A 22,176-nucleotide genomic window follows, 5' to 3' on the forward strand; every position below is an offset into this window, starting at 1 on the left:
AAGAGAAATTTGTGTAGATTACTTTGTATCATCAGAGCTGAAAAGCTAGCTCTCTGATACATAGAGATGTGTAGACCATACATACAAGATAGCAACAACAATGGTTCTTGTACCTGTTGTGAAGAACACCCCCACCTCTCAAGAACTTGAAAAATAAGGATATAGAATAGCTCTTTATTAGTTAAACTATGAAATCAACATGCAGTAGTACTTCAGAGCAGTTATATGCAAAGTGTAAAGACTGAACAAAGTAGCTCCTAAACCAGTAGGACTGTGTTGGAATTTTGAGGCCTGGTGCACAAAATTCATGCATGGGGCAGGGGTTTGTGTCCCTCAGCCCAGCCTGCACCCTTTCCAATCTGGGATCTTTCTCACAATCCAGGACTGCTGGCTCCCAACCGCTCGCTTGCTTGCCTGCCTGCCTGCCTGATTGCCCCTGACTGCTTCTGCCTGCCAGCCTGATCACCACCCCCTAACCACTCCCCTGCCAGCCTGATAGATGCCTAACTGCTCCACTGATGGCCTGATTGCCCCTAACTGCCCTCCCCTGCCAGCCTGGTCACCCCTAACTTTCCTCCCCTGCAGGCCTGGTCGCACCCAACTACCCTCCCCTGCTGGCCCGGTCACCCCTAATTGCCCTCCCTTGCCAGCCTGGTCGCCCCTAACTGCCCTCCCCTGCCAGCCCGATTGCCCCTAACTGCCCTCCCCTGCCAGCCTGGTCGCCCCTAACTGTCCTCCCCTGCAGGCCTGGTCCCCTCCAACTGTCCTCCCCTGCAGGCCTGGTCGCCCCCAACTGCTCTACTCTGCCAGCTCAGTCACCCCTAACTGCCCTCCCCTGAAGGCCTGATCGCCCACAACTGCCCTCCCTTGCAGGCCTGATCCCTCACAACTGCCCTCCCCTGCTGGCCTGATCGCCCACAACTGCCCTCCCCTGCTGGCCATCTTGTGGTGGCCATCTTGTGTCCACATGGGGGCGGCCATCTTGTGTGTTGGAGTGATGGTCAATTTGCATATTACCTTGTTATTATATAGGATAGGATATAAAGTTAAAGAAGGAATGTATAATAAATAGAGAAGTATTGGTCAATCTTGATTGACCCTTCACCCCAGAAAAAGAAGTATCATACATGCAAAGATAGGCAGTTCCCATTCAGGTGAAGCAATGTGTAGAAAATATCTTACTTGAGCTGTAAGACTATCTCTAAGACTGTCATAGCTGCAGAGGATTAATACCAATACATAATAGACATTTAAAGTCCTGTTAACAAGATCATCTGTTATTTCAGATGGACGCATCAAACTAATCATAGTCTGTTGCCATTCAATATTCAATTACTGATTCTCCTTGTTATGGTTTTATGCTCATCTAGTGATCTAATTTCTAGTTATAGCTCAAATATTCGTTGAATATTTATGTTACGATATACTTATTTACACATTTGACATGTATTATCTCATTTAATCCTTACAAGAACCCTGTGAGATAGGTATCCTTGTTATTTCCTTTGCACATAGAAGCATAGAGTAAGTAATGTGCCTGGTGGTAGTACTGAGTTTCAGATCAGGCAGTCTGCCTCCAGATTGTCTTTTGTTTAGAGCCATGGTCGGCAAACTGCGGCTCGTGAGCCACATGCGGCTCTTTGGCCCCTTGAGTGTGGCTCTTCCACAAAATACCACGGCCTGGGCGAGTCTATTTTGAAGAAGTGGAGTTAGAAGAAGTTTAAAAAATTTGGCTCTCAAAAGAAATTTCAATCATTGTACTGTTGATATTTGGCTCTGTTGACTAATGAGTTTGCCGACCACTGGTCTAGAGCATTATGCTGTCCTACCTTGGCCTCTGCATTACAGGGAGAGTATCTTCATCCCATATTTTTTCGATTGTATTTTGTCCCATGACTGATTTCCTAATAGTGAATAGTAAAGTGACTTCTGATTATGATTTGGCAGAGGGCCAAATCCTATACCACCTATCAGAGGTACTCACTGGTAAGGACTTTGTGGCCAGCTTTAGCCTCCTTTGGCCAGGATTTCCCAGTTCTCTTTGACTGTCTTGGTGGAGAGCTTTGCAAAGTTAGTCCTGTTGTTGATCTCCTGGAGATTCTGATTTAGTTGTTTTGGGATGGGGCCCATTAATCTGTTCTTTAAAAATATCTCATTGGTGATTGTGGTGCCCATCTCAATTTGGGAACCACCATTTTAGATGACACATGACTCTACTGATTTGTGCAACAGCTTAGTTCAAATCTAAGAAATGGTAAAAGGAAGGATTTCAGTTTGTAAGCTTTAGGCAGAAGTTTTATGATGTTTGTGTTGGGCTAAATATAAAGATCAGTTAAAAATAACAAATCTTGATGCCAGGGATCAAGTGTTATTGACTTTATTATGCCTAGAATAGTAGCTGGATTTTAAGCCTGGAGATGCATAAGCCTGGGAGTGGATGCCATCTCTGCTACACAGCTGGGCAGCTGTGAGCAGCCATGGCAGCTTACTCAGGCTCTCCAGTACTGTGTTTCTCATTTGCCAAAGGAGGATGGTAACAGTCCTTACTTTAATCTATACAAAGCCCTGAGCCCAGAGCCTGATACTAGGTTAGTGCTCAGGAAATGTTAGCACTTGTTGCTATTTAAGTGGTTTTCAACTGGGAATATCATTGGTGAGCCTAACTCCCGTTCTGACCCAGGTGTTTCTTGTGGCCACAGCATCTTTCTGTAGGTGGCTGGTGAGAATGGAGATTGTAATTAGTCTCCATAGAGTATTAACCCAGTCCTGGACCTTTTTATCTTGGACCTATTGAGTTAACCAGTATGTATAGCAGTTGAGCAATTAAAGAGCTTGGCATTAAATCTTTTAAGATATTTTAAAAATATGTTTTATAGCTGGTATAAACCAAATTAAAGGCTAAGAATCAAAGGGTAGATTTGCAGTGATGATTTTGTAAACATCTTAAGGAAAGCAAATCTTTACTGAACTTCTGCCTTGGATTTTCTCAGGTACTACTTTGTATAAGGTTGGGCTTTATTAACAGTTTTTAAAATCATGCGGGAGATGTATTTACTATAAGGGTTGTTTTTTAAAAAGCTGTTTTATTGATTTTTAGAGGGGGGGGAGACAGAGATCGAGCTCATACCTGGAAGAGATGTTATTTCTATATAACTTTTTTTCCCCCCTTTGTAAAGTTAAAATCTTTAAAATTTGATGTAAAATTTGTGATTTCATGTCAGAAAACCTGCATTCAAATCTCTGTGCCATTCATCAGAGTAGACAGGTTATTTGCCTGTAGGAAACTCATCTTCATCTGCAAAATTAGAATAATATAAGGTTATTGCAAACGTTGATGTGAAATATAAATTGACCTCCAGATGGGGCTTTTTATCTTCCTCTAGAACAGCATTGTTCAGTAGAAAGAAAAGTGAGCTAACTGTGTAATTTAAATTGTTCTAGTAGCCACATTTTAAAAAGGAACAAATAAAATAATTTTAATATTTTATTTAATCCAATGTGTCTAAAATATTATTTCAACATGTAATTAATATAAAAATTGAGATATTTTTCATGCTAAGCCTTTGATATCTGCTGTATTTTACATGTAAAGCCCATCTCAAGTTGAACTAGCAACATTTCGTGTGCTCAGTAGCTACACATGGCTAGTGCTACCATATTGGACAGTCCAGATCAGGAATATAGATTAGTATTTTCCATCAGCATCCTGGGGCACTGGTGTTGTCTCGGCCTTAAGCAATTAACACAGCCTTAGTCTTGAAACTTTGTGTACCTCTGGATGGATGAGCTTTCCATTTCTTTCTTCAGCAACCTAGGTTAGTATTTTGTCCTTGGGAGGACAGGCTCCTACCCTCAGCCTTTTGGCTGACTCAGCGTAGGGCTTGCTCTGAGCATATCACGGTCTCTCTATTTGGCCAAGGCTGATAGACAACCAGGAATTCCCGAATCCTTGAGTATGATAAACCTTTTGAATCACCAGGATTAGACTTTGTAATACCCCTTCATTCTTGCTCTAATCTTTTTTTTTTTTTTTTTTTTTTTTTTTTGCCTTCTTTCCCAAATTTCAGAGACTTGCCTATTGTCCCTGGGAAAAGAGCAAATACCAGGAATCTTCTAGGAATTCTGCTTCTCAATCCTCTACTACAGTGCAGCTTAACAAGGCAGCCCTCCTTTCCCAAACGTTATTTTGACTTTTTAAAAGACTTTTAGAACCTTTTTGGGACAAAGAGATTTGTGGGGTTTTTAAAAATATTTTTTATATATTTCAGAGAGAAAGGGAGAGGGAGAGAGGGATAGAAACATCAAGGATTAGAGAGAATCATTGATCGGGTGCCCCCTGCACGCCCCCTACTGGGGATTGAGCCTGCAACCCAGGCATGTACCCTGACAGGGAATTGAACCCTGACCTCCTGGCTCATAGGTCCACGTTCAACCACTGAGCCACGACAGTTGGACTGGGACCAAGAGATTTAGAGGACGGAGGCTATATTCGTATCTAAATATTTTTATTTTTAATGTTTTCTAATGCTGTGTTTTATCCAAATTTTGAGAGAACTATGCTGAAGGGTGTTCCCTAATAGCTGTATGTAATGGTGTAAAGAGGTAGGTAATATGGGATTCAAGTATATTTAACAAAAAAATATGCTCAGATGTCACCTTAGAAAGTCCTGCCTTGATCACTCTGTCTAAAATAGCTGCCAGCTCCCAGTTCTTTTAGCTGTTCTTTTTTGCTTTTAGTCTCACTTATGTTTGTCTTCTCAAATAAAATATAAGCTCCATAAGGGTATGAATTTTGTTTACTCTTGCACCCCAGCTCCTAGTACAAAGTCTGGCCCTCCATAAATGTTCCTTGGATCAATGAAAGGAAGTGCCAAGATATTCCTATATGTATTAATGATTTTAAAGTTAGATACCCAGTAGAATTCTTCCCTGACCATTGTTGCTCTAACTAGTATATGTAATTTGCTTGAACTTTTCAGACCTAATCTCAGTGGTAGGAATCCTTTAGTTTACTCTTGCTCAGTCATTTAAACTTTTACTTCTTTTAGACAGTGTGGGACATGAGCAGTGGAAAAAAATATTTTGTAATCGAGTTGTCAAGTAGGGGTTGGGGAAGCCTATCTGTATTTTCAGATTATTATAAAGGGTAGTGAAATGGAGGTGGCGGTATTAGGATAGGGAAGTGCGTAAAAATTTTTAATAGTTTGTCTAAGATTTTTGGGCAAGATAGTTGGTATAGTAGGTAATAGAATCTTAGGGAAAGGTGAGAGAGATTAGTACTTTTTGGAGGAAATGTAAGCTATTTATAGGTTTGTGGTAAAAAAAAAAAATCCACAAGTCATGTTTCTATTATCTTAGTTTAGAATCTTTATTTAAAAATCTTAATTTTCCCTGTCAGTTTTGCAGTCATTCTTTCACTTTGCCTCTCGTGCTCCATGGAATCATGGGACCTGTGAGTGCAGACAGACCCTCATGCTCCACCAGGGCCGGAAGTTCCCTTGTAATTCCTGCTTTGATCCAGGAGCACCCTGCCAATGAAAAGTAATCCAAACACGTTGAAAACTCACAACTTCTTTTAAGAAATATTTATCTTACATTCAAAAGAAGTAAATTCAGTTAAGGTAAAAACCTCATTTTGGTCCTACTTCTTTAAGAAAAACAACAAAATGGTATATACTTTTTATATTGTGACAGCAGGCTTTATTTCAGTTGGGTTTTTTCCAGTGTTACAATTTTAAGGTTTTACAAAGTTTGATTAAAGAATAGTACTCTACCTATAGTAGGTAATTTTTAAGGACTATTCAGTTTAAATGATGCATTTTAACCTAACACCTTCTTTCTTCTTAGTCTGTAAGACTTGTATTGTTCAGCACTTTGAAGATAGCAATGATTGTCCCAGGTGCGGCAACCAGGTTCATGAGACAAACCCATTAGAAATGTTGAGGTAAGTAAATACATAAACGCTTAATAATTTTTATTATGCGTTGTAATATTTTTGTTGGCACTTTGATTCAATTAATACAGATTTTAAGAATAGAAAAAATACGACTGTACATATTAAATATTTAAGAAATACATTTCCAAATTAAAATTATAACTATTTCAGGCTCTCAGAGTTACCTTAGTTGTAGTTTTGCTTCAGTATTTTAATATTCTACACAATACACCACTTTTGTTGAACTACATGGCAGTAGAAAGAGAGCAGACCTAATAGTGAGGAAGACTAATCTTGGTACTATGAGGAAGACTAATCTTGGTACTATTAAATTTTTTTAAACTCAGAATTTTAAAAATGACTGCCAATTACTTAAGTATAATCATATGTTTTTAAAGCTGCAAATGGTCTATAAGATCCTAATCCAAACCCTTTTTCCAGTTTAGAAAATTGAAATTTACCATGACTTTGCCTAAGGTCCCAGCAAACTCAAATGTCATTTCCCAGCTTCAAGCCAGCTGTCCCTACCACTAAACTTATTTTCCCCCCACTGTTCCTACCATAGCTCTATCACAGATAATTGTGGGATCTTAGGAAAGTACACATCTAAAAACAGTACTGGATATTCATAGCCTTATGTAATGTTCATTTCTGTGTGATGTTTGCCATCATTCCATCGAATCTGGATTTGCAAGTCTTACATTTCAGACTTGTTTTTTCTATTTTAGTGGCTGTAGTTTGAGTAATTTATCTACAGGTAAATGTCTAGTCCAGTGGTTTTCAAAGTATGGTCCTCAAACTATGAGTCTCTTGTTAGAAATGACAGTTCTCAGACCCTACCTCTGACTTGCTAAAAGTAAATATTAGAAGAAACTGGTTGGGTTTGAAAGTGGTTTCCTCTGGGGTTGTAGGAATCAGGATGAGAATGTTCTATTTTAATACAAGATTTACAGGAAAGTTTGACTTGTATATTACACATATATATAACTTTGATGAAAATATTGAGAAATGCTATGTTTTAAATATTACTACTAAATGATCAGGGGAACTTTGTGAACAAGTTAGTATTTGAGTTAAGTCTTGAAGAATAAGGTAACATTGGTTTGGTTGGAGGGTAGGAAAAGAGTAATTGAGCCAGGATAAAGAACATGAGGGAAACAGACTGCAACAAGACAAGGCATTCTTATGGAAAATTGCATAGGCCTATTGGCTAGGGAAGAGAGATAGAGAATAACATTAGTTATGGTTTGTAGGTTAGACTCAAGTTATAAAATCACTTGAAGCCAGGTGGTGGGAAGAAATTGGTTCTTGAGCAGAGCAAATGGTCAATCTTCCTTAAGCATCAATTTGATCATTATGAGCATGTCCAGTTAAAGGAAAATAGGTGTCTTCTGTCCTCTAAGTACTGTGGTAATTAAGGACGTAGAAGGGTGAGAAGCATGAAGACTATATGGGGGAAATATCGAGAAGGAACTGTTGAAGCATAGTGACTTAAACATGTGAATCAAGGGGTCGGGAGAGGCATGTGCATGTATTAAGATAATTCTTGCATTTTGAGTCTTTGGTCTCATTTCTAAATTTAATTTTTGAAAAGTATGACGGTGGTATTCAATGTTTTGTTAGAGATGGATGAGACAGTGTTGACATAGATGAACAAAAGGAGGTGCTTGAGATATTAAGCATCTGTTGGAAATGTGGCACTTAAGCTCAGCAGAGATGTAGTTTGTGTTTTTGTGTGTGTATATATATATATAAGCTATTTGCTTATATGAAGTCACAAAAGCCTACTGAAAAGGTCAAGAGAGCAGAGCATTGGAAAAGAAAAATACTTAGGGACCAAGAGAGAGTAAATAGAAAAAAAGAAAACCCAATTGTTCTTTCCTGAAAGGAGCAGTTTTAGACAACCCTATCAAACGGTTGCAGAGCAATATAGGAGAAAAATGACTTTAAAAAATAATTTAGTCATTTTAAACTTTAATTCTAAAATAATTTTTAAACCTACTTAGTTGGAAGTTATGGATAATTTGGGGAAACATTATCAAAACACAGAATATGTGACAAATAATGTAGATTTTGCTTTCAAAGTTTTTCCAATTAAACAGCCTACAGCTTGAAATAAAGGTTGGATTTTTTAAGATGCAAGGAAAGTATAAATGTTTGTAGTTAGAGAAGAGTAATGCTACTGAGCAGGATGACGGTATGAAGAGAGAAAAGGGTGTTCTGGGAGCAAGAGAAGGAAAGTAAAGAAAAGGAAGGGTTACACTCTCATCAGGAAAAAACTAAAGTAATGTCAAGATAAATATTTACATTTTTTATCTAAGATAGAAGGACTAAATGGTCTAAATCTCTCAGAAGAGAAGAGTGGAGATTATTTCCTTCATAGGAAAGAGCCAGAGTTGTAGTAGAGATTTTGAGAGTGAGTTTGTCAACTATTGTTGCAAAACCAACCACCCTTAAAAAAAAAAAAAAAAAAGACATTCCTTATTCCTCACAGTTCTGCAGTTCACAGATCTAGATGGTTCTTCTGTTCTTGGCTGGGCTCACTCATGGTACTGCAGTTGACTGGATAGGTAGACCCAGCTGAGAGCAGCCTCTCAGATTGGGGACAGGCTGTCAGTGACCTAGTCTGAGATGGCCTCAGCAGGGTTCTCTTATACATGGTGCCTCATTCTCCAGACTTGTTCTCAGGGTTGGCAGGATTCTGAGAGAGGGCATACAAAAGCATGCAGTGCCTCTTTAGGCTTGGGCTCAGGACTAAGCACAATTTTCAAGCATATTTCAAGGCCAGCCCATATTCCTGGGGTGGGGAGACTGAATTCCTCCCTTGATTAAGGGATGGAGTCATGTTCAGTGGGTGTAGATCAGTGGTTCCCATAATGGGGCACATGTCCCACAGGGGACAATTCGAGAATGAGTTACTAACAGTGAATTTTTTGCATTTCTTACATTCTTAACAATTTCTTAGTGATTTCTTCCTCAGTATTTCAACTGTCCTGTCATTCTTTTATTTTTCTCTTTTATGGATGCCATGTCCTTTGGAAGCTTGTTTAGACCAAGTTAGTGGCTACTTCCTCCACGTGAAATATGTCACAGGGGGAGCATCAGGATTTTAGAGATGCTTAGGTGGGGCATGGCCAAAAAAGGTTGGGAACCACTGGTGTATATGTAGAGAGAGCTGGGGACTAGGACTGTTTTGTTATCAACCTACCACTGTGGGAAAGGCTAAAAATAGGGGTGTGTGCTCCGCATGCAGAGGAGTTTGGTGTAGTAGTTGTGCTGAAACTGTGCATGTTCTACATTTGCAGTACATATAAGATAGAGATCCCCAGCTGCTTATGTATTGGATTTTGATATCTTCATTGTTACTTTGTTCTCTTTTCCCCTTTGGAAGGTTGGATAATACATTAGAGGAAATCATATTTAAACTGGTCCCTGGACTACGAGAACGTAAGTTACTCTTTGGCTTCTTGCAGAATTCTGTGTTTTATGAAATCAACATTTCTATTACACATTTCATGACTGTTTCTATTATGTTTATACTTCTTTTTTCTTTAGAAGAACTTGAGCGTGAATCTGAGTTTTGGAAGAAAAATAAGCCTCAAGAAAATGGACAAGGTGACTTTTTCTTACATTTGTATCTGACAGCTTCTCACAAATTAGCTTTTAATAGCTTTGGTCAACTAATATCTCTCTTCAAGCTCAAGTGTCTCCTGTACAAAATTCATGTACTCTTTTACTTATATTATGAACCTTTCATATAAAATCATGAGATCACTCCAGTTAAAGGTAATAGGAAATTGGACTTTGGGAAGAGAAAAAGGAGATAAAACAGAAAACCGACTACTGATTGCATTATTTGCTAGAGAGCTAAAGGAAACTGAAGGAAAGAAAGCACTATAGTCTGCAACTAAACAGTGAGGGATTTTGTTTTAGTTTGTACATTTGAATAGGAGAAGGAACTGAGATGTGGCTGACAGCATAGCAAGGGGATCTTGGAATGAAGTTTTCATGGGTGGAGCTCAAGTGATACAAATTTTTATATAACGAAGATATTTTTATATATCTAGAAGATGCTTTTGGGAGTTTTCCCCATCACCAGTGCTAAGTGTCCAAATTTCTCTTCTGGGTGCCTGGAGACTCAGCAATCAGTAAATTTTTAATAATTTTAGCAAAATAATAAACATTACTGAGCAGAGAAAAGGCTTTTGGTAAGTATATAATTCACACAAAGAAAAGAAAAAGTACAACATACCTAAAATTATAAGAAAGTATCCTTTTAGGATTATTTAATATAAGATTGATTTCAAGATGACCTAAGTACCACTGAAATCTTTAAATATGTACATGTGTTTTTATAGGCTCATTGTGAGCTTAATTTCCCATCAGATCACAGGATTGTCAATTGCACATATTAAGATGGATCAGAAAATTCTCTTTCTCTCTTCATCTATAGAATTGGGATCATAGTTTCTTTAGTTTAACTTAACTTCCTGTAGTAGGGGAGGTTTGAGCAGTTTTGAATCATAGAGAAGATAGCAAGGGATTATTTCTGCTCTATAACAAAATAGGCAAAGAAACCAGGTCTGAAAAAAAAATGACTTAACTAAAGGCTTGTTTTACCCAAGTGTAAAGTACAATTTAGATAGTAGTACTATAGTAAAAACATAGGTGATATAAAGTTGACTAAATGTTCCCAAGTTTTGACTACCTTTTCAAGAGGAGTGGTTCCAGAGGAATGTCATCAGAAGCTATCTGTTAGATTTAGTTCATGGCTCTATGTATCTTATAAGTTGAGTTGTGAAGGACTACAACCTATTTTGTTTTTCTCCCTCTCTAAAGTATTTTGTTTTTAGTTTAGATGGAGAGTTTGGATTTTTCTTGGAGCTGGGAGTTAGGTTCTTAAAAGGTGACACTGTCTATGTGGGTTCCATATTAATATGTAGAAGAAAGAATGCAGAAGAGAACCCACTTGCTTTTTATGATACAACCATAATGCTTATACTACAGTCATTATAGGAGCTAACGTGTCTTTTTTTCCGGGGCTTTTCCATACTCTAATGCTTGGCTGGCTAATTCTTTCCATTGGAAATTTTCCCTGAATCTCTACTTCACCCCACAGTTTATGTTTATTACCTTTCTTTATGTGGCTGCGTAGTCTCTTTTACCTCTTCCATCAAAGGCCTTATCCGACTTCTCTGTTTTCTCTATTTCTCCTCCTGTACCTTGACCACTGTGAGAATGCGGATGATAATTCTAGTTTCAATATTGTTCCCTCAAGCCTAGCACAATGCATATTTAACAGAGTTACAGGCACTCAGTAAAACTATATGTAGGCTGCAGGTATTTCATAGGTTAAAACATTTGGATATAATATGAAGTATATTATTCAGATTTCCTTAATGGAGTTTTAACATTTTATAGCTGTAAACATGTTTAAAAAGAATTCATTTTATTCATTATATTTAACTAGTTCATTTTATGAATATCTAATAATTTGAAATTTTGAGAACTTAGAAAAAGTACTCAGTTTAAATTAGAATATATAGAGAATTTGGAAGTATTTTTATACCGTCTGCATTCTAAGTGATCTACACCAATTGCAATTATTTTTGTGACAAAATGTAGCTAGTCCTGAATCTTTCATTTGGATGCCCCAGTGAGCCTAGACATCTTAGGCTATATCAGTAAGTCATTGATGGTTTTTTAAAAATATTTCATTGTTGAGTTAGTTGGATCATTTAAAAAGTATTGAAAGTTTCAGTTATTCTTCAAAGTTGATTTTTGTTTTGATAAATATTGTTGCTTAACTTCAGTATCAACTTTGGGTTATATCTGAGTTTTGTTTAAATTGTACAGATGATACTTCAAAAGTTGACAAACCTAAAGTAGATGAAGAAGGTGATGAAAATCAGGATGATAAAGACTATCACAGAAGTGACCCACAAATTGCTATATGTCTAGATTGTTTACGAAATAACGGACAGTCAGGGGACAATGTAGTAAAGGTGAGTGGACAAGTACAGTTGTATTTTTTACAATTATTTTATTGTAAACCTTTGATAATTTGTTGATGAATTTTCCTGTTTCAAAATGTTTACTTTCAAAGTTTTTATTAACATAATCAAGTTGGATACCCTTCTTTTATTAACATAATCAAGTTGGATACCCTTCTAACAGTCCCATGCCTACAAATGGCCAAGCAATTGCTTACTCCACACAACCTGATTTCCAACCCCCACAACTGAACCGTCCTGGGCCAATGCCACCACCTAGTGGTTCATCAGAGAATCACACCACTGATTCTCTGGCCACCTCCTTCTATACCTTTGTTGGGAGTTTATATACATTGTTTTTCCTTTTTTAAGAGTGGTAACCAACTCAGATCATTTCATGTTGGGAAGTATCTCCAATTTTTGTTCATCCTCTTCTAATTTCTTCCTTTATTTTTCTATTTTTATTAGTAACTAAAAAAAACAAAAACCTCTTCATGTTTTTGAATATAATTAATTGGTTCTGAAATAAAATTGGTGTCATAAAATGCCTGTGAACTCTTTAAAGTCCTTGAAGGCTCCCAGATGTTTCCTATAGAATCTCCATTTGTAACCCTGTATCTGTCTACTAATTGAACCTTTTTGTAAAGATCTCTATACTAGAGAGTTTCAGACACCCTATTACTTGCTTTTTTGTTACAAGGAACTTTTGTTTTTATTATAAAGGTTCACTGCTTTACCGGTTAAATAGATTTTTCTCACTTTGTCCTAGCAAATGTCAGCCCCTGAGAATATTGTAGTCCATGTTTTATTCAAATACCTATATTCAGTGTCTCTTCCTTCACTTCCACTGTCTATAAGCCAGTGGGTTGAATTTTCCACTGAAAAAAATTTCCCTCAAGGAACTTTGGTGAGGTCTTACACAAATAAACAGTTATAATACAATACGATAATTGGTTTAATTATCACTTGGGTAAGGCATGGAATCAAGTGCAGAAATCTTTAAAGAGGTGGCCATTGACCTTCCCAGGCTTCTCTGTGGCTTTTTATGCTCTGGTGGAGCACCTTTTCATCAGGGTTTTTAATGACCTTACTTTCTCTCTCATTGAGTCATTCCTGTAATTCCCATTTGGGGAGGTTCTTCTTAATAGAGATTTTGATCATCCTTCGGCTCTCTAATACATGCGTTATCTTATAGTGAAAATTAAGTCGATATTTTATATATGAATATATTTATAATATACAGTAGATTGAATATCTTTTTAAGTAAATGTAAAGGCTACTTTTCTGCAGGATTTCTAGTATGAAAGTAAGTATCCCAGTTGGGAGTTTCCCTAACACCTGAAACTTCAGGTGTTTAAAGACAAATTCATTATACTTTCACCTAATTGTACTCCAAACCTGCAATTTCAGTTATTATTACCATCTTTCAACCAATCATACAACTTCACAACCTTGGGAGTCATCTTGGACCTTATACTCTTTCCCTTCAGCCTGTCATAAGTCCTGAATAATTCCCCATCCTAGCTGCTCACTTTATATGTAGATTTTTTGAAGCAGTCTCTTCAGTTTTTTCTGTATCCTTAATTTCTCTTATCCAAGGTTGAGGCCACAGCCTGAATGTGTGTAAGGCAGAGGGTGAAAGTCAGAGTCAAGGCCAATATCAGGGTCAGACAGTAAATATTTTAGGCTCTGTGGGCCATATGGTCTGTGTTGCAGCTACTCAATTTACTCATAGTAGCCCTAAAGCAGCCATAGACAATAGTGAATGACCTGGCATGGTTGTATTCCAATAAAACTTGACAAGAAAAGAGGTGGCCAGCCAGATTTGGCTTGAGAGCTGTGGTCATAGTTTGCAATCTTTCAGCCAATAGAATCACGTCTTAACTCCTTTCCAAGAGCATTCATGGCCTTTAACTAGTCCCTTTCTTAATAAGTGTATCTCCCATTATACCCATCAGTGAAATTTCCTCTCAAGACAAGCGACTATTGCTTTCTTTATTAGTACCAACATATATGCTGACACTCATACCTGATAGGGGACTTGCATCAGAATATATAAAGGCTTGTATTAAGATTTAAAACCCTCTAAAACTTTGAACAAGCTTTCCTTTTTGGCATGTTCCTCCCTCTTCTCACCACTTTCCTATGCTTCTGTCAAGACCCAAGCAGAGACCTCTATTCTTTGTGATGCTTTTTTTTCCACCCTAGTGAATTCCTCCTCTGAAATTCTATGTAAGACTTGCATTTATCACTCAATTAGGGCTTAGTTTATAACTTATTAAGTCAGCATTTATTGTGTTCCTTTAGGCACCAGGCATTGATGCTGTTTTTTATTTTTTTCTGGTGTTGTCCTTGAAACATGATTATACCCTTCAAGACAGAGAAGCATGTTTATGTTCCGATATAGCCTCCTCAACCATCTCATTCCTTTGCAGTAGGATATGATTCTCAAATGTAGTGTTAGAGTAGTTTACACAGTATGGCTACTGCTCTGCCAATTTAAAAGCCAGTGCCAAGAGCAGGGAGGCAGTGAAAATAGTAAAGATCACCAAAAATTTGCTGCTCCATAAAAGCAATGAAAAAAACTTGCCAAAACTTATAAAATCATATTTTCCAGAATTTTAATAATTAGGCTTGCAGACGTCTATGGAGCATTTAATCAAGTAAAATGTCTGACTTTGGGCCATTTTCACATGCATTGGTCCCATTCTCCACTCTCCAGCCCTATTCCCACTGCAGCCTCTCAGGTACCAAAGGGATAAAACAGAGGTGGAACTCTTTCAAAACCTAATTGCCAAGTAATTGTCTTTATTTGACCTTATCTGGTGGTTCCTGAAATACCCACTTATAAGGGGCTTTGAAAAGCTCTGACATATTCTTGGGATTCTAATAAAAGGCCAAGCACATACACAAGACTATATACCAACCATGTTCAGAAAGACACAAATAGATGTGAGGCTCTCCCCCATGGCTGACCTAGAGGCTCTGCACCAGGAAGTAAAAACTACGGCAGAATTTTCAACAACCTTATTTAGTGTTGGAGGTGTGCCCCAAAACAAGTACAGAATCCCTCAGCAAAGACTGGGAAACTTATTTTTTCCACGTGTATAAGGAAATTTTGGTTCAATCATTAGCCAGTCCTAGATGTAAAGAATACAGACTTGACAGAATTGGTTTAGGTAAGTCAAAAAGAAACAGGGGTCAGCGGGAATCTGATTTTCCAAGGTTGTCACATAATATTATTTAAAATGTTCAGTTTCAACAAAAAATTGAGACAAGAAAGTATAACACATACACAGGAAAAGAAACTGTTAATAGAACTGTCCCTGCAGAAGTCCAGACATTGGACTTACTAGGTAATAGATTTTAAATCATTCATTTAAAATATGTGCAAAGAACTAAAAGAAGCCATCTCTAAACACCTAAAGTAGAACTAAAAGAAGCCATCTCTAAACACCTAAAGTAAAGTACAAGAACAAGAACAATCTCACCAAAATTGAAAATATTAAAGAGGGTGGAGGGACACTTAGCGTATTAGCCTTTTAGAGATAGAAATTACTTTTTAAATATTCTGGAATTGAAAAGTATAGTAACTGACATGAAAAATGCACTGGACAGGCTCAACAGCATATTTGAGTCATAGGAAAAGAACCTCAAAATTTGAAGATAGATTGAGATTATTCAGTTTGAGTAACAGAAGGAAAAGTAATGAAGAAAAATGAACAGATCCTCAGAGACCTGTAGGACACCATCAAGCTTACCAACATAAACATAATGAAAGTCGCAAAAGAAGGGCAGAAAGTATAATTGAAGAAATAAGGGTCAAAAACTTTCCAAATTTGATGAAAATATTAAACATCTATGAATCTCAACAAACTTCAGCTATGGTAATCTCAAAAAAATGCATAGCGAGACACATCATAAACTACTGAAAGACAAGAATCTTGAAAGCAATAATAAAGAAGTGACTCATCACTTATAAAGTGATATTCAGTAAGAAAGATTAGCAGTTGATTTCTTACCAGGAGGCAGTCGGATGACATATGCAGATGAAAGGAAAAAAAACTGTCAACCAAATATTGTTCATCAAAAATCTATATCCTTCAGAAGGGGAGGGAAAATTAAGATATTCCCAGATAAACAAAAACTAACAGAACACTCACCAGACCTTCTCTGCAAAAAAAAATAATGAAGGGCATCCTTCAGACCTAAATGAAAAGACACCAGACCATAACCCAAATCTACATGAGTAAAGAGCACTGGTAAAGGTAACTACACAGGTAAATATAAAAGAATGTATTTTTTATTTGAAACTTTGCTTGAGATGGGGGGCAGAACAGAGATATATATGAGCAAATTTTTGTAAACTATTGAAATTCAAGATAGTATTACTCCAAACTAGATTGTAATTCTGAGGGAAATCACAAAGAAAGTAACTTTAAAATATATAGGGAAAGAAGTTATAAGGCAATTAAAATAACATATCTTTAACAAAAATAAAACAGTCATTGAGAAACAGGAACAAAAAGACCTAAGGCATTTAAAGTAGAAATAGCAAAATGGCAGATATAAATCCGACCCCATTAGTAATTACATTAAATGGAAATGGATTACTTTCTCCAGTTAAAGGCAGAGATTGGTAAAATGGATAAAAATTATGGTACAACTATAGGCTGTCTATAAGAGATCTATATATATAAAAGGCTAATACACTAAGTGTCCCTCTACCTGTCTGACCAGTCGCTATGACACACACTGACCACCAAGGGGCAGACACTCAACACAGGAACTGCCGAGCTGCAGGGACTTGGCAGTGGCAGTTCTCAGGTGGCACACCCCGAAACCAGAGAGGAGGGAGCCCGCCGCGCAATTCCACCGTTGGCCGTGGGTTATTTTGTTGCTGGGGCACTGTTGGCCTCAAATCTGGTTTACTGCACACTTGCATTTGCATTCTACACCCTGTACACAGCAACTTTGCAGAGTGCCCTTTCATACTCCGGGACCCCTCGGGGGATGTCAGAGAGCTGGTTTCGGCCCGATCCCTGCAGGCCAGACTAAGGGACCCCGTTCACTCCACAGATGCCAGGAAGGACTGTGGGAGTTTGGCTCCAGGGCGTGTCCGGCCTGTCTTGCCCAGTCCCAGCCCGCCGGCCACTTCTAATTTTTTTTCAATGTGCATAAATCCATGCACTGGGTCACTAGTATAATAATATATAGAGAGAATGCATAATTGTTATATTTTTATTTTCTAAGTGCCTGCAAATTAAGTATTAAATTCCAGGTTGGAATTTTGTTAGATTGATGTCAGACTATCATCTGTAGAGTTGTTTCTGTTGGTCTTTGCTAGGAAATGTTTTCCTGGGAATACATTTGCTAAGAAATACATATTGACTGGATAGTTCTACTTTTGACTTAGTGGATTTCAAAACATTTTCAAGCCTGGCTGGGATGGCTCAGTGGTTGAGTGTCAACCTATGAACCAGGAAGTCATGGTTCGATTCCAGGTCAGAGCACATACCCGAGTTGCAGGCTCCATCCCCTGTGGGGGGCATGCAGGAGGCAGCAGATGAATGATTCTCTTCCATCATTGATGTTTCTCTCTCTCTCTCTCCCTCTCCTTTCCTCTCTGAAATCAATTTTTAAAAAGAACATTTTAAAATTGTCTACCTAATTTTCTATACATATAAGTAGAAGTAATACTTTATATCCTTAAAAGATCCAGTTAAGAGTCCATTTTACATGATTTGGTTGCTAGGGATCTTGTAGACTGACCTCTCTCTATTCACCCCTAGGGCTCCATAGAGCCCCATTTGAAGTTAGTGCTCCTTTTTAAAATAGTGGTTTTGAGACTTTTTAAAATGTCCCTATTGCTTTCAGAAGCAATATTGTATAATAAAATATGTATATGCTTTTTGTGACCTTTCTTTACTTTCAATTAAACTAATGATCTGTTCTTTACCAAAATGTCTAGAGGTATGCAGATTGTCTATTTGCCAGGATTTTCTTAGTACACACATTCTTGAAGAATATCATGTATCTAAGAATTAGGAACGTTAAAAAAAAATTTTATAAGAGTTTATTTGAGCCAAACTGATGACATGTGGGGAAGCAAGATGTCCTAGGAACATTTTTACTCACAAGTACTAAAGAGCTGTGAACTGAAACATTTTCAGAATACATTTTGAAAATACTCGAAGTGGAAATGACATCTGTGGTTTCTTTATAAACAAGGTAGAATATTTTAATTAGTAATCTTTATTTCCATTAGGGTTTAATGAAGAAATTCATTCGATGTTCTACACGTGTAACTGTGGGAACTATTAAAAAATTTCTAAGTTTAAAACTAAAACTTCCAAGTTCATATGAGGTAAGTTAATAATCTAACCTTGATCCATTTGATAATTCTGATCTGAAGTGAAAATTAACTGAGAATACATTTAAATTAAAATTTGTGGAAACTTTGGGTTATTTTCACGTTAAAAAAATTTTAATGCAATATTCCATTTATTTAATCTTTTTTTTTAAATTTAACATCCTGATTAAAACATGTAATACATTTAGTGTTTTATAATTAGAGGCGATATTTAAATAACATTAAGTATTCTCAAAATAAATATCCAAGTTAAATGGATTCTTTGTTTTTTATGCCATTGTGCTTTAGTGTGTGTCTTTGTTTATTTTTAATCAGACATTTGGGATCCATTTTTACCAAATCTTTATAGACTTATTTTTTAGAATGTGAAACATTGTCAAAAGGGATTTTGTAAATAATGTCTCTCTAATTTCATGGTGCGTAAAAGTAGTAGTTGTTTAGCACTAGGTGAAAGCTAGTATTTTAGTATTGTATCTGCATATACGCAGTTTAACAGTTTTTTTGCAGGAGAGATAAAGTCCCCTCGTATTGATCCCAGCACAGCTGGTGAAGTGTTCAATGTTTAGAGAATGTTTGCAATCCTAGGAGTGTGGCTATAACAACATAAGGAAACAAAGCTACTATTTTCCCCTGCCCAAATGGCAGTCTTCAACTTGTATTAATGACCTCTTCCTCCCCTTTGGTTTCTGATAGTAGCATCAAAAAGCTACAGACCAAGCCTAGTTTCCTATATGAACAAAGACATCAAAGGCAACAGGTTTCCAGACTTATGGACAGTAACATTAACATGAACAGTCATCACAGCAGAAATAAGATTTGAACATAGGCATTGATAGGGATTAAATCTCTATCTTGAGGAAGCCTCTGATCCTGAACTTACTTTTCTTTTCTTTTATAGAAAGGAAGGGAGAGTGATTACTTTTGAAAATTCTCTCAAGTGACTGATTAATCTATGGATTAAAAATGGTTATGGTTTGGTTCTACAAATACTAAAAAATTTTCCAGTAACAAGTTTACATTAGGGAAAAAATTGTAAGGGTTAAAGCCCTATGTACTTGGTAAAAATAAGAGGTAATAACAATTTATAAATACAACAATAGCGAAAATAGAAAGTAAAATTGTTTTTTATGCTTTGGTTTTGCACTTTATTTCCCTCTTGCAAGGTACCACGTGCAGTTTTATTTCCTTACTTTTAAGTGTGACTCGTTATTTTCTAGTTTTCAGGAAGCTGTTAGAGCTGAGAGAACTGTTATTCTCCTACGGCCTTGCTGCTGGCACCTACACTGCTCTGTAGGAGAGGATGGAAGGGGAAGAGAGTGTGCTGACAGCTCCTTGTCTATCCCAGTGCAAAGGACTTTTCCTGGGATTTTCAGCAATATTTACTGGTCCCCCCCTTACTTTGCTGCCCAACATGCAGGGGGATGACTTAATGTTACAGCTGAAGATTCTGTAACAGCATTATTAATTGGGGCAGGATAGCTTAGTTATTAATTAACAATAGAAGCAGTATACCTGGTTAAGAATAGCATCCTAAGTAAGTCCCTTTACTTCTTTGCTTATGAGTTTATTTTACAGGCTAGATAAAATGAAAGTATTATCTTGTTCTTTTAAACATAAAATGATATCTGAAAAACATTTGGAGCTCCATATAAGTCCACATAAATCATCAAAAAAATCAATATATTTTAGCTAATAACTTGACTAATACAATTAAAACTGTACTCATTTTAAAGTTCAAAACTATTCGCTGTCTAGCCAAACCATTATTTAAAACCCATTTTTCTTACCCCTTTCCATCCTTTAAATTCTGTCAGTTTGCTTTTAATAGCTAGAGAACCAAAATGTTTCATTTATAGAGACTTATGATAAACATTTAATTGTGCTTTGTTGAATTAGCATAGTCACAGTTTTTACAGACTTAAGTATCTGGGGTTGTTTGGTTCTTGCAACACTAGAGCTAAGGTGAGCATTGAAAAGTACAACCCTTTTTTGAAGTTTCATGCAAGGTGAGAAGAGAGTCCTGTAGGTATCAATGCAAGTGACCAACCAAGCAGAGCAGAGAAGCCAAGAGCCATAAGAAACGGGGGCCAGTGGCATGGTCCTAACTGTGCTGTCAATTTAGCTACAGGTAATTACTCAAAATTCTCAGATGCCTTGAAGGGCCCATAAATCACACGTCCACATTCATTCATTTAAGCTCTTTGAATACAAACTAATGAGAGGAAAGTAACTCTTTCAAATCTTGGGTTGTGAAGATAAAAGGATTCTGCAAGATGAGTCTATAAGGCAAAACTGCTGTGAGGAACTAAGGTTTCCACAGTTTCTTATTTCATAAGAGGCAATCAGAAATATGTCTCAGCTCAAAGGTTGCACAGACATGGACTAAGAAACTCTACATTGCATTTCAAAATTATCTGTTGAACTTGAGATACAGGTTAGTAGGACAAGACAGTGCTTCATGGTACTTATGTCTGAATACTTATGAGATGGATCAGTGCTTTTAATAAAAATAGTGTTCTTTTTAAATAAATGGATAATACATTTTATAACTATTTCAATCCTTTTTGAAATTTGAAAAAACATGTAAAACACATATTCAAAATTTACTTATGTTAATGGGTCTGTATTCTTTTTCAAGTTGGATGTGCTGTGCAATGGTGAAATTATGGGAAAGGATCACACTATGGAATTCATCTATATGACAAGATGGCGACTAAGAGGCGAAAACGTAAATTGCTTTTATATTTACCTATGTGTATATTTAGTTATATACCATATGTTACTCAAATTTAACAGTATTACTAGTACTTAGAAACTCAAAGAACAAACTAGCTTGGGAAAGAGAAAAAAACTGGTTCCTCTTACTGTTTCTTTCAACTACTCGACGATAATTAGTCCCAAGTACAAGACCAAGGTCTGTGTTAAATGCAGTTGTGTTATATCAAGGTGAGTTTAAAACCCCAACTAAATATGTTCAGAGCTCTGCTAACCTCAAGACAGAGAAGGTGGCATTCACATTTTTTACATAACTATATGGAGTGGGGGTAAGAAGACTAAGTTCTGCCCTGTCTAATACGTTTAATGGCTGATAATATATTACTTTTTGGTCATGGTAAAGGAGGCAGCTAGAGTAGAATCTAGGTAATTTTTTTTCAGGTACCTTTATTGAAGTATAAAATTAGACTGAAGAGTAAGTAGGTTTGCAGTGGCTTCTGATGCCAGGATAGATTATTGTGCCTTGGGCCATAGGCAATATAAGGAGAAAAACTAAGAAAATAAAAAAAACTTAAAAGGAGAACTTTGTATTTTGAACTGTATCTTTGATTAGGGTTAATTAGAAGGTTTAAGCACATCTTATCTGAGTTGTATATAACAGTATTAGGGACATTTTAGGGACTAGGAATTATAAGGCTGATATATAACAGTAAATATAGTAGTAATGCTAACAGAATTCTCTTTATAATCTGATCACATGAATAAACATTCCGATTGACTAGAAGGTTAGACTAAATGACCTCCATTTAGACCTTAAGATTTTATGGTGTTTAGGGTACAAAATGTCATGTTTTTAAACTCTGTGTAATTTTAACCTTTCTATAAGCTAGGTTTTATTATATTTTTTAATATGTTTTTATTTATTTTAGAGAGGAAGGGAGAGGGAAGAGAGAGATAGAAACATCAATGATGAGAGAGAATCAATGATCGGCTGCCTCCTGCACGCCCCCTACTGGGGATCAAGCCTGAGACCTGGGATTGAGCCCTGACCAGGAATCCAACTGTGACCTCCTGGTTCATGGGTCGACATTCAACCACTGAGCAACACTGGCCAGGCTATTATGAAAATATAAATTAACTATAAACACAATCACATAAGA

General features: G+C 36.8%; 1 protein-coding gene across 3 annotated transcripts in view; it reads left to right on the forward strand.

The window, feature by feature from the left end:
* Nucleotides 1–22,176, forward strand: part of PCGF5 (polycomb group ring finger 5) — a 111,710-nt gene that overhangs the window by 72,071 nt on the left and 17,463 nt on the right. For all 3 annotated transcript variants that reach the window (XM_079793555.1, XM_079793556.1, XM_079793554.1), the window contains exons 3-8: nt 5,848–5,944; nt 9,327–9,382; nt 9,491–9,550; nt 11,792–11,940; nt 18,197–18,295; nt 20,940–21,029. In XM_079793555.1, coding sequence (XP_079649681.1) covers nt 5,848–5,944; nt 9,327–9,382; nt 9,491–9,550; nt 11,792–11,940; nt 18,197–18,295; nt 20,940–21,029 — 551 coding nt within the window. The remainder of the gene's footprint in view (nt 1–5,847; nt 5,945–9,326; nt 9,383–9,490; nt 9,551–11,791; nt 11,941–18,196; nt 18,296–20,939; nt 21,030–22,176) is intronic.

The sequence above is a fragment of the Cnephaeus nilssonii genome, assembly GCF_951640355.1.
Source record: "Cnephaeus nilssonii genome assembly, chromosome: 16".
NCBI lineage: Eukaryota > Metazoa > Chordata > Mammalia > Chiroptera > Vespertilionidae > Cnephaeus > Cnephaeus nilssonii.